Source organism: Ctenopharyngodon idella, chromosome 8 (assembly GCF_019924925.1).
Source record: "Ctenopharyngodon idella isolate HZGC_01 chromosome 8, HZGC01, whole genome shotgun sequence".
NCBI classification, from domain to species: Eukaryota; Metazoa; Chordata; class Actinopteri; order Cypriniformes; family Xenocyprididae; genus Ctenopharyngodon; species Ctenopharyngodon idella.
Window position 1 is genome coordinate 26,056,415 of NC_067227.1, and position 13,401 is coordinate 26,069,815.

A 13,401-nucleotide genomic window follows, 5' to 3' on the forward strand; every position below is an offset into this window, starting at 1 on the left:
CAATTCTACAGAAAAGTCTGCTTTCACTTTGCATTACAATACAAAAGACATGTCTTTCCTGAAAGTGTCCTTGACAAATGATGATACAATGCAGTCTTTTCACAGGTGAATTATGTTAGAGGTTTCCATAGGTCATGTCAAATCATTATCGCCTATCTTTGTTACCCTGTAGTACTGAAGTCTGCTAGTTATTGTTTCTAGCCAATTAAAAGATATCAAACTAAAAGGAAAATATGCACTAGACAGCGAATTCAATTAAACATCAACCAAAGCTAAAGTTATGTAGCATATAATAACGTTCAAATGTTTGGGATTGGGAAGATTTTAAAATAAAAGTCTCTTATGCTCACTATGGCTGCATTTATTTGATTAAAATACAGTAAAAACAGTAATATTTTGAAATATTATTACAATTTAAAATGTTTTCGATTTTACACTCTGGGTTAAAAACAACCCAAGTTGGGCTGAAAATGGACAAACCCAGCGATTGGGTTGATTTAACCCAGCGGTTGGGTTAAATGTATGCCCAACATGCTGGGAAGTTTTACTTAACTCAACTATTGTTTAAAAATTACCATAGCTATGGCTGGCTTAAAATGAACCCAAAATAGGTTGGAAATTAAAAATCAGACACACAATTACTAGCGGCAACAATAATAATCAAAAGGTGAACATTTATTAATAAGCAATTTAATAAATGTTTATTGTTTAATTATTATTTGTTAAACTTATTAATAAATGTTCATTTATTAGACATATTAATAGATGTTTATTTCCAACATACATTGGGTTCATTTTAAGCAAGCAATACAGTAATTTAAAAAAAAAAAAGTTAAATAAAACTACCCAGCAAGTTGGGCAAATATTTAACCCAATTGCTGGGTTAAAACAACCGAATTGCTGGGTTTGTCCATTTTCAACCCAGCTTGTGTCCTTGTGATGGCAAAGCTGAATTTTCAGCATCATTACTCTGGTCTTCAGTGTCACATGATCCTTCAGAAATCATTCTAATATGCTGATTTGGTGCTCAAGAAACACTTTATTATTATTATTATTATTATTATTATTATTATTATTATTATCAGCAATTGGGCTGCTTAATATTTTTGTGAAAACCATAAAACATTTTTTTTTTTTTCAGGATGTTGTGGGTTAGTGATAGATATTGGCCATCAGCCACCTCTGTGTGCATCCAAATAATTTCTGTCTGCTGATGTAGGTAGTAGTGGTTCTGTCTCGTCTTAGCCCAAATCTTCATGTAGCTAATTACTGAGTTCGGACTTGTAATTCTGAAGAGGGCTTTTACGCTTAAGTGAAGTTCGGTCAGTACGAAGCTTCAAAGTCACCTGCCCTGCCACCTTAATAACACACACATGCGGATATGCATGAATAAATATAGGAACTTCAAGCAATTAGATAGCATAGCAGTGTGGCCTGCCTCTGTGCCACATTGACTCAATTAGAGAGCTTGTTATGCCTCCATTAGCGCTAATGAGCAGGACAGAGTGGGTGAGGGGTTGAGGAAGATGGGGGAATGAGATGGGGTCTGCCCTCTCTCACATGCTCTCTCTTTCTATGCTTCTTGTTTACCTGTCAATTATTCGCTCTCAGTACAGGGCAAATGGAAGGACAAGTGACCGCCACTATCGACATGCCTTTCTATTCGTCTGTCCTCTGTCTGTCTCTCTTTCTCATTTTGTTGCTCTAATTAGTATGATCTTTGTTTCTCAGCTGTATAAATCTTTCTCTTTCATTCTTTGTTGTCTGTTTCATTCCATTTGTATTGACTGGAGATGTATGTCTCTGATATCATCTTCTGATTTTTATGCCTTTTACTGTCCAATAATTATTTTTGGCTTTCAAACTCAATTCGCTCTGAGATTAACTTTTGCATGTCATGCGTAATACTTAATTTTGTATATTTCTGTGTCTTTCCTGCAGGTGTCATTGACTTTCTGGTCAGCCAGCATCCCATCGCTCAGGTCCTGCGTGATCATGTGATCTTTAAGATTGTTCCTATGCTCAATCCTGATGGTGTGTACCTGGGAAACTACAGGTCAGCTGAAACCAATGATTGCTCCCATAATAACTTGTGTTATACTTATAGCAACAGTCATATAATAGTTTCCATGATCACAAATCTTATGGTTTATAGTAATTTATATATACTATACACTGAACAAAATTATAAACGCAACACTTTTGTTTTTGCCCCCATTTTCCATGAGCTGAACTCAAAGATCTAAGACTTTTTCTATGTACACAAAAGGCCTATTTCTCTCAAATATTGTTCACAAATCTGTCTAAATCTGTGTTAGTGAGCACTTCTCCTTTGCCGAGATAATCCATCCACCTCACAGGTGTGGCATATCAAGATGCTGATTAGACAGCATGATTATTGCACAGGTGTGCCTTAGGCTGGCCACAATAAAAGGCCACTCTAAAATGTGCAGTTTTATCACACAGCACAATGCCACAGATGTCGCAAGTTTTAAGGGAGCGTGCAATTGGCATGCTGACTGCAGGAATGTCCACCAGAGCTGTTGCCCATGAATTGAATGTTCATCCGTCTCCAAAGGCGTTTCAGAGAATTTGACAGTACATCATACATCACCTTTACCCTCAGCTTCTTTAACAAGGCAGTGGTCGTCTTGGAGGTGTGTTTGGGGTCGTTATCGCCCAGTCTCCGAAGGGAGGGGATCATGCTCTGCTTCAGTATGTCACAGTACATGTTGGCATTCATGGTTCCCTCAATGAACTGTAGCTCCCCAGTGCCGGCAGCACTCATGCAGCCCCAGACCATGGCACTCCCACCACCATGCTTGACTGTAGGCAAGACACACTTGTCTTTGTACTCCTCACCTGGTTGCCGCCACACACGCTTGACACCATCTGAACCAAATAAGTTTATCTTGGTCTCATCAGACCACAGGACATTGTTCCAGTCTACTCGTCTTCAGCAAACTGTTTGCGGGCTTTCTTGTGCATCATCTTTAGAAGAGGCTTCCCTCTGGGACGACAGCCATGCAGACCAATTTGATGCGTGTGCGGCGTATGGTCTGAGCACTGACAGGCTGACCCCCCACCCCTTCAACCTCTGCAGCAATGCTGGCAGCACTCATACGTCTATTTCCAAAACACAACCTCTGGATATGACGCTGAGCACGTGCACTCAACTTCTTTGGTCGACCATGGCGAGGCCTGTTCTGAGTGGAACCTGTCCTGTTAAACCACTGTATGGTCTTGGCCACCGTGCTGCAGCTCAGTTTCAGGGACTTGGCAATCTTCTTATAGTCTACGGCATCTTTATGTATAGCAATTCTTTTTTTCAGATCCTCAGAGAGTTCTTTGCCATGAGGTGCCATGTTGAACTTCCAGTGACCAGTATGAGAGAGTGAGAGCGATAGCACCAAATTTAACACACCTGCTCCCCATTCACACCTGAGACCTTGTAACACTAACGAGTCACATGACACCAGGGAGAGAAAATGGCTAATTGGGCCCAATTTGGACATTTTCACTTAGGGGTGTGCTCACTTTTGTGGCCAGCGGTTTAGACATTAATGGCTGTGTGTTGAGTTATTTTGAGGGGACAGCAAATTTACACTGTTATACAAGCTGTATGTTCACTACTTTACATTGTAGCAAAGTGTCATTTCTTCAGTGTTGTCACATGAAAAGATATAATTAAATATTTACAAAAATGTGAATATGAGGGGTGTACTCACTTCTGTGAGATACTGTATATATATATGTGTGTGTGTGTGTGTGTGTGTACAGTAGTCAACATTTGAAGTGGATCAAAACCTTTCATCAAAGTTGTCCTAAAACCTTCGTCTTAGGACAACTTTGATGAACATTTTTGATCCACTTCAAATGTTGACTGCTATATATATATATATATATATATATATATATATATATATAAGTATAAGTATATTATGTCATCATACTCAAAGCCCCTGATCTGCCTGACAGTATTTTATGAGACTTTTTACACGAGTGAAGTGAACATCTTCAGATGTGAATTGGAACACTACTGTGTGTGTGCAGTGGCCATTCTACACTGGGGTTGTAGTTGGTCATGCACAGCAGGTTTTGTCTTCACTCCTAATCCCATTATTGGCTTTTATATAATGGTGGCGATCATTCTGAATACAGCAGTGGCTCGCTACATTTTCCCATAGGCCTGCAGAAACTGCGTCAGTGGCTGCCACCTTGTGACGGCTCTCGTGAACTGCAGAGCTGCAGAGGTGGATCAATGGTTCAATGGCGGTGACAGCGCTGACATACGCCACACGCCACCACTGACCCTTGAAGGTGCTCTCAGCAGCAACTTTAACCGATGCTGCCTCACCGAGAGCCATTGAGGTCCATAATTAGAGATCAGATCTATTTCTCTCTCTCTCTCTCTCTCGCTCTGTGCTGAATCAGTAGTTTTCAGTTGAGAGAGAGAGAGTGAGAGAAGCACAAGCAGATGCAGGAGGGGACGTGGGATCAATCCTTGCTGACTGGGGATTAGTGTTGTTCTGAGAGCAGCAGCATTGACTACAGGTTCAGCTCAAAGTCACAGTCACAGAGTCTCAGCTGGACAGCAGCAGGGACTCAGGCATCTGTCCGTTCCCCACATCAGTCCACTGCCTCAGGGAAAGGAAAATAACAAACAGAGACCTGTAGGAAAGACTGCTTGAGACAGCATGTGTCCAATGGTGTGGAAGAAAAAAATGCTCAATATCGCCCAAAACACCAGAGATCGGCCCTTTGTGTCTGTAAATGTAGAGCAGTGTTGTTGTCTTTAGTATGGACCATGATTGCTTTTAAAATACAGTCATTGAAGTCTTTTATATACATGATTATAGATAATAACTTTAATTTTGAATGCTCAGATTATACATAGTGTCATTTTAAATAGTTCATCTAAAGACAAAAATTGACTGATGACTGATCTTTTAAATAGATAAACAATTTTGTCAGTGTCAGGTTACAATGAAAGTCAATAGGGACCAGTGTTGTTTGAGACACCATTGACTTCCATTGTATGAACAAAACTCTTGAAATATTCTTCAAAATATAATCTTTTATGCTCCACAGAAGAAAGTCTTACCCCTGAAAGACCCAAATATAGAAAAAAATGTGATATTTTTTTTCACCTTTTGTATGTTGTTGTAGGAGGCCTCTAAAGCAGAAATAAATGGTTTTTTACATTTTTGACATTTTAGTAAGTTTTTATGGAAATGTAATATTGCAGCGTTGGGCCTGTGGGGTAGCAGAATTTCAGTGATTTTACTCACTGTCTGAACAAATGAAGAGAACATTTAAGATTTCATTTGCAGGGTGTACTGCTTGTGTAGCCCAATAACAATAGCATATACAGTCAAACCAAAATTTATTCAGACACCTTGAATATTTCATTCATTAATACAGTTTATTCACTGTAAAAAAATTTTAATAAAATATGACAAGATCTCAGAGTTAAACTGTGTCAGAAAAAAATAATCTTAATTATGTCAGATAACACTTAAGCAAAACATGGGCAGGTCAAAGTGTCTGAATAATTTTTGGTCTCAAATTATCAATTCTTCACTGTATGAAGAATTTTTGGGTATAATATGTCACAGTTTATTTTATTTTGCTATCCTCGCTTACATAAATGAACTATAGTGTCCTGCACCCACTATTAAAAATATATCAAAAATATCAAAAATGTCTGAATAATTTTTGGTTTGACTGTATATCTATATACCAATTTGGCGTTTTTTTCACCATTCATTTGCATAAAGTTAAATACTTCACAACCGGTCCTCTGTCAATCCCTCAATCCCCTGTGTGAGCCTGCCGCTCATCTCCCATAGAGAATGAACTGAAAACACTCGCTCTGCTCAATCCGCACGAGTGGACTTGTACTGTGTGTGTGATTTTCTGCAATTCTGACTGCAGAATGTGTGTGGATTTCACTTGGAGCTTGTGATGTTGAAACTCAATAACTTTTTACCACTTCAAGTAAATAACACGAAAACTTGAAGTTTCACTTGATTCGTTTTTATTTCCATTGCATTGCACTGGGTAGCCCTGCCCACATGGAGTCCTATTGGTCCAAAGTCCTTCTCTCCATGGCTGTATATTTAACATCAAATATGTTCATATTCACTGTGATAACGTCACTTTGCGCAGTATTTTTCTCTTAGTGAGGTCTCACAAAAAAGATAATGGGGTTGGTGTTTTGTTGTTTGTTTTATTTAGTTGAACTGTTGATTTGTTTGTTTTTATTTTAGGTGTTCGCTAATGGGCTTCGATCTGAACCGTCATTGGCAGGACCCTTCCCCTTGGGCCCACCCCACACTACATGCCGTCAAACAACTTATTGTCCAAATGAACCAGGACCCAGTGAGTACTAAAGCAGCAAAACGCCAAATGCAACCTCAAGTCTAGCAACACAAGGACAATAGTAGAAAGTGATGACTTGTCTTTCCTTTAGTAAAACACATTCTGAATCCATTCTGATTTCTTTTGAAAATAGTGTTTTTCTTTTTTGTGAATGAAAGCACACATTTATATATAATGTTATATATAAATTTATTAGGTACTTTCTTATATGGGTAAATGACATGACGGGTCATTTTTTTTTGTCCAAAGGCCTTAATAATAAAAAACAAAAACAAAGATATGACATCCAAAGTATGTAAGGTAGTACAACTAGATCTCTTTTATTGAATCCAAAAGGTTTTAATTATATTTTGCTACATATAAAGGTATTTTAAAGATTTTCAAGTGTCAAAAGGTCATTCGGTTTAACCTGTTCGAGATACTTAACTAAACAAATGAATGTTTTTTTTTGAGGGGAAAACAATCTCACATGGCTGACTTAGAGTTGTCTCTGTATATTAAACTAGGATAGCAGAAAGTATTTTAACATTGAGCTTTATGCACAAAGGCGCACATTTACACTCTGCCTTTGAAAGGTTATACATAATATGTAATGTATAACAACCTGGCTCAGCATATAGGAACCAATGTACGATTCAAAGCAGCTACAACTCAGCACTTTTCTCAATGAGTGTATCTGTGTGAGTGTTTGCACTCCCTCTGCCCAGGTGAGTCTCCCACATGCACTCTCACTCGTCTTGTCTTTTGTTTGAGAAAGCGCCGCCTCAACTTCCTTTATGTTAATTATAGCAGAAGAGTGAGGTTGTTGGATTAGTGAAGGTCAGATGCTGTCCTGGGAATCGTCTGCCCTTTCCTGCTCTTTCACATCCTGATAAGACCGGCAGGCACACTCAGGAGCGGAGGGCAGCGCCACGCGGCTTAACCTTTCCCCCAGGCCTGACATACTGATCAATGTGTTGCTTCACGGCAGAGTGATCTGCTCATGTCCCTCACATCCCGACAAACACACACACATATGCTTCATTACATTGTGAAGTTAGATGTGAGGAACATCGCATAGTAACATAGACTTAGACTTTCTACTGGTCCTAAATGGATGCAAACAAGCAGCTTTATAACTTTTACTTAATCACTCAGTTTGACTGAGCACCCTGACCAGCCTGACACAACAACATTGGTTTAATCGACCAATAGCAGACATGGAAAGTGTTTGGGGAAATCTGTCTGAATATGGTTCGACAGATTGAAGTCTGTTATTATATTCAACAAAAAGTCAAATTTTACTCAACAAGGCTGCATTTATTTGATCAAAAATACAGTAAAAACACTGTTTATTTAAAATAAATATTTTAATATATTTTAAAATGTAATTTATTTCTATGATGACAAAGCTGAATTTTCAGCATCAATACTCCAGTCTTCAGTGTCACATGACCCTTCAGAAATCATTCTAATATGCTGATTTGGTGCTTTAAAAAACATTTTTTATTATATTTTAAAAACTGCTTAATATTTTGAGAAATATATATATATATATATATATATATTATTATTTTTTTTTATTATTTTTTTTGTGGAAACCGTGATGCATTTTTTTTCAAGATTTTTTGATGAGTAGAAAGTTCAAAAGAACAGCAAATCTTTTGTAACATTATAAATGTCTTTACTGTCACTTTTGATCAATTTAATGCATCCTTGCTAAGTAGAAGAATTAATTTCTTTCAAAAACATCTCACTGACCCAAAGTTTTGAATGGTTGTGTGTGTATACTGTATGTATATGTTATATATATATATATATATATATATGTTATATATATATATATATATATATATATATAATGTGTGTGTGTGTGTGTGTGTGTGTGTGTGTGTATAATCTCTGAAATAAATTCCACTTCCTTTAATTCCGAAAAGAAAAGAAAAGAAAAGAAAAGAAAAGAAAAGAAAAGATGTGGCTAGTTTAGACAGATGTGTAAGATGCTGGTTTTATGAGGAAGAGAGTGGATGTAGGCAGGAGAGAGGGACTCTGGGGAGAGGTAAACATTTCATGGCTCTCTCTGGATCCCACACTTTTGTCCTTGTTTCATTCCCTTCTGTCCTTTTAAAAGAGATTTAGTGGGGTTTGGGAAATCATAGTCCCCCTTTCTGTTTTTTTGTGTAGTTGTTGCTAATAGCAAGCTCACAATAAGTTTGAGTAGTTGCCAGTTTAAGCACATTAAGTCAGAAGTTCACCTATCACTTACAGGGGTCACCAAGGGAACATAACCAGGAAAATGTTATTTCCCTTGTATGTAATTAGTCATTAAGCTGATGCTTTTATCCAAAGCGACTTCCAGTGCACTTATTACAGAAACAATCCACCTGGAGTTTAGTTGCTCAAGGCGGTGTTTCACAAATCCTGACAGCCCTCCGTGAACCATGAGTAGTGACGTCACAAGTACCGATGTTAACACAGAGATGTTGTTTTGTGCTACAGTAATGCTTTTGGTCTGCCTTTCTTGTCTTCATGGTATGGCACATGCTCTTGTTATCTTATCACATTTAATTTGGACTGCAAACTCAAGTAAAATATGATTTCTTTTGCCATGGTGCTGTAGATTTACCTGTGGCAGTGTAGATTCAGGCTCAAATCTACAACTTTCGTTTCTATTTCAGAACTACACAACACCAGCCATTAAATTAATTTGCAACTACCTTGTATGAGCTTGATGTGATCTAACAGCCATATATGGGCCCTTTCTTTTAAGATATGTCTAACATGAAATATAAGCATTAGCGAATCTAAGTAATGTGATGCAATTTAAACCACTGTGACACACAAGCATGCATGATTATTTTTATTTAAGATGGGTGATTGGTTTTTGTATCCATCTTAGGCTTGATTTTAAGATGCACCCCACTAAGTGGTAATAATCAAGAGATTTATCTAAGAATGAGAGAAAAACAAGAGAAAACTCTAAGAATGAGATTGAGAAGTATGCTATTGTGAAATGTGCTAATGTCTCTGTGGCAGTTTGGATTTGGATGTAGTTTTGGATTACTTATGCGGTTGTTGTTGTTGTTGTTCACAATATGGTGTGGAGGGTTTTTGACTGATAAATGCCTCCCAATATGCACAACAGAGGAGGAGAGATCAGGATGGGGAAACGCTTCTCTCCCCAACACCACACTGAGCATCTCACAGCTATACTGACAAACACATACAAATGCAAACAAGCACACTCACACATACACAAACGCAAACACAGACAAATACAAATATTCATGCCATGCGAGATCTCGAGCCAGACTGGCATTGGCTGCGTTCTCTATGGTTAATCACATTAGACACAGAACAGATCAAAGCTATGGGATGCCAATCTCTGTGCCAGCCCAGTGACAGGGGGGCAATGCCCACCGGCACATTCCACCAATATGGTACACTTTGGTTCCCCATTACTTTTTTGTAAACTCATTAGAAGCATAACTTTCTTGTTTTTGTTGAGATAACTATTAGATATGTTTGATAAAATATTATATTATACAAAATTACATTAGAATGAAAAGTAACTAGTTTTAAACATGTCAGATGTCTGACCATTAAAAAGAAAGAAAATATATTTAACAGTATTTTATAACCCGTTCTACTGAATTTTATTTGATTTTATTTCATGATTTTATTTTAAATTTTATGCTAATTTATTTTTATGAATTCTGGATTTTTTAATGTTAATTTAATGCTGTCAAATCAGGGGTTTTAACCCTTAAATGCATGAATGTTTTGCCAGTCGGGTCTTTATTGACCTGGATCTATATCTTTTTTATTAACAATTACAAAAGAGTAAAATAAAGCATATTTTTACCTTTTGGTACTGGGAAAAGAGTTCAATTTGAGCAGATGCTTTTTTACCATCATCACTGTCATTGTCAGAGCTTATTTCCCCACTACCTTTAGCATCTGACTCATTCATGAGCTCAACCATATTCTTAAAACTATAATTTTCAACATCTTCAAAATCAAAATTTTGACAGCTTCTTTACCAGATCCACCATCAAGTGACATTAATACTTGATTGTGTACATGTCTAACTTTAAAAAATGAATCAGGGGGAGGGTAGTAAATGATGTCCCGGGTCGATAAAGACCTGAGGTATGTGTTTAAAGGGATAGTTCACCCAAAAGGAAAGGAAGATATTTGGAAGAATGTTTGTAACCAAGCAGATCTCGGCCCCCTATTGACTACCATAGTATTTTTTTCCCCCTACTATAGTAGCCAATGGGGGACGAGATCTGCTTGGTTACAAACATTCTTCCAAATATCTTCCTTTGTGTACAGCAGAACAAAGAAATTCATACAGGTTTGGAACAACTTGAGGGTGAGTAAATGATGACAAAATTTTCATTTTTGGGTGAACTATCCCTTTAAGAGTTAACTGTATTTACATATGACTAACAGGTTTGGAAGATCATTTTTTGAAGGTTAAGAAAGAAATGCTGCATCTCATACAGACACACTCTCATATACAACTGCGCACACACACTGTAGCACTGATACTAATTAGTCTGCAAGGCTGTGACTCGTTCAACAGCAGGCAGATTTCAGCGCCAAGCCAACATACCAGTTCCCTGTTCCCAGTATGCTAACATAGACCATGCTAAGCTAATGCATGCTAATCTACAACACTCACCGTTTAATTGCACAAACCTCTCTTGGTTAACATGCTAGCTTGCATTGCAGTAGGCTTACACATACCGAGCCAAATATGTTTTAACCTGCGCTGGCAGAAAATTACATTCCACTGCTCAAATAATACCAGTTAATAATATAAAGGTTATTGCATTTCTGCAGGAAATTGGCAACAACTTTGAATTTGCATTGAGGATACAGCTATTTTATCCTAATTAATCAGTTTATTAATGCTAAGTGTTTTCATTACCTTTTCAGCGGTAATGAAAACTTGTTGTTGTTTTGCACCAGAAACAAGCCCATATTTAGGTACATTTTGAACACCTCATTGATGCGATTTTGTGTTCAATCCATCTCTTTGAGCACTAAAGTCACCTGAGTGATTTTTAAAAACCGAAACAATTCGCCATATTACACTCTCCAGTGAGCACTGGTCAGGTGAGAAAATGACTCAAAGTTAGTGATGCAAGTGTATATAATCTGTCCATGAGCACCAAGTATTTGTTTAGGAAAAATGAAAGAGAAAGAGAAGGGGAAAGAATAAGGAAACAAATGGACCTATCTCCTGCGTAAAACGCTGCTTTTCCAGTCCATTTATCACAGAGAGAGAGGGATTCTTTTTGATTGGCTGATTACCTCGATCATTCATCATGGCCCAGATATCCCCACCAATCTGACAACAGCATTTTGGATAATTTGTTAAAGATGACAAAAGGGCCGGTATTGCCATGGTTCATTTCTGACCTTTTTAATATTAGAAAATTAATTTTCCGTCTGAAACAAATGTATTAGATCCTGTCAGGCTGGCCAGATGAATATTGCACCTTGAAACCCCCCCTTCCCTGTGTGGTTGCTGCTCTTTTTTTCTTTTTCTTTTTTCTCTCGTGTGTATGATCCGTTGTGTGCGGTTCTGATAGTGGCAGAAGGCAGTCTTGCGAGAGAACGAGAGAGAAAGAAAGACGGATAAAGAAAGAGTTGAGACGTCCTCTGGTGTCAGACGCACCTTTCTAAGTGATCGCCGAGATTTACGGGCAATTTACGTCCATCATCACTTCCTGTCCTCTGTCCTTCCATCATCTCTCATTCAGTGAATCTCTGAAATATCTGGACGTGTCTTTTTCTCTCTTTCTTTCTCTGTCTCTCTCATGTTTTTAAGGGTATTTTATAAGACAAGTCAGAAACACGTCAGATGAGCTTCTGGTGTTTGGTTGGAGATGGTTGGTTTGGACTGATATGATGATCGTGATGATTTTAATAAGCTTTTTATTTGACTATTATGTTTTCTAAAACCATGCTAGTTCCACAGTCGCTCCTTCAATATAAAAATGATTATAAGTAAGTATTATTGCATCATTAGTATTTCTTTTCCATTCTGAATCCATTTAGCAATAAGGGCTGTATGTTCAAAATGATTGTTCCTCTGGCTGGAAAAATCCAAATTTTAGCCATTACAGAGAAAATATGATATTGTTTTGTGTGCGTGTGTGTTTGAAACATTTCTCATTATTATTAATGTTGCTTAATATTTTGGTGGAAACTGTGATATGTTTTTTTCAGGATTCTTTGATGAATAAAGTTCAAAAGAACAATTTATTTTTAGTAACAAAATCTTTACTGTCATTTTTGATCAATTAAATGATCAATTTAATGTGTCCTTGCTAAATAACTGTAATAATTTCTTTAAAAAAATCTTACTGTCTCTAAACTTTTGAACTGTGTGTGTGTGTAATAAATGCTTATATATATATATATATATATATAGCACTGTATATATATATATATATATATATATATATATATATACACACATATATATATATATACACACACACAGACATGCACACACACACACACACACACACACATATATTATACATATAAATATAATAATATATACACACAAACTTATGTTAGATGCGATTAATCGCAATTAATTGATTTGACAGCACTAATATATATATATGCAAAAATGAGTACACCCCACAACAAAAACTACTACATCTAGTAGTTTGTATGGCCTTCATGATTTTTAATGACAGCACCAAGTCTTCTAGGCATGGAATGAACAAGTTGGTGACATTATGCAACATCTATCTTTTTCCATTCTTCAGGAATGACCTCTTTTAGAGACTGGATGCTGGATGGAGAGTGATGCTCAACTTGTCTCTTCAGAATTCCCCATAGGTGTTCGATTGGGTTCAGATCAGGAGCCAATGAATCACATTCACCCTGTTCTTCTACAGAAATCCAACAGTGGACCTTAGATGTGTGTTTAGGATCATTGTCATGTTGCACGGAGTGATGGTAGCATCTTCTCTTTCAGTATAGAGCAGTACATCTGTGAATTCA

General features: G+C 37.2%; 2 protein-coding genes across 2 annotated transcripts in view; both read left to right on the forward strand.

The window, feature by feature from the left end:
• bend5 (BEN domain containing 5) overlaps nt 1-1,968 on the forward strand; it is a 53,402-nt gene extending 51,434 nt beyond the window's left edge. Inside the window, exon 8 of the transcript XR_007931445.1 lies at nt 1,942-1,968. The gene's annotated coding sequence lies outside the window, so the exon portion shown is untranslated. The remainder of the gene's footprint in view (nt 1-1,941) is intronic.
• Nucleotides 1-13,401, forward strand: part of agbl4 (AGBL carboxypeptidase 4) — a 359,863-nt gene that overhangs the window by 312,696 nt on the left and 33,766 nt on the right. The window contains exons 8-9 of the mRNA XM_051904378.1: nt 1,942-2,056; nt 6,273-6,384. Coding sequence (XP_051760338.1) covers nt 1,942-2,056; nt 6,273-6,384 — 227 coding nt within the window. The remainder of the gene's footprint in view (nt 1-1,941; nt 2,057-6,272; nt 6,385-13,401) is intronic.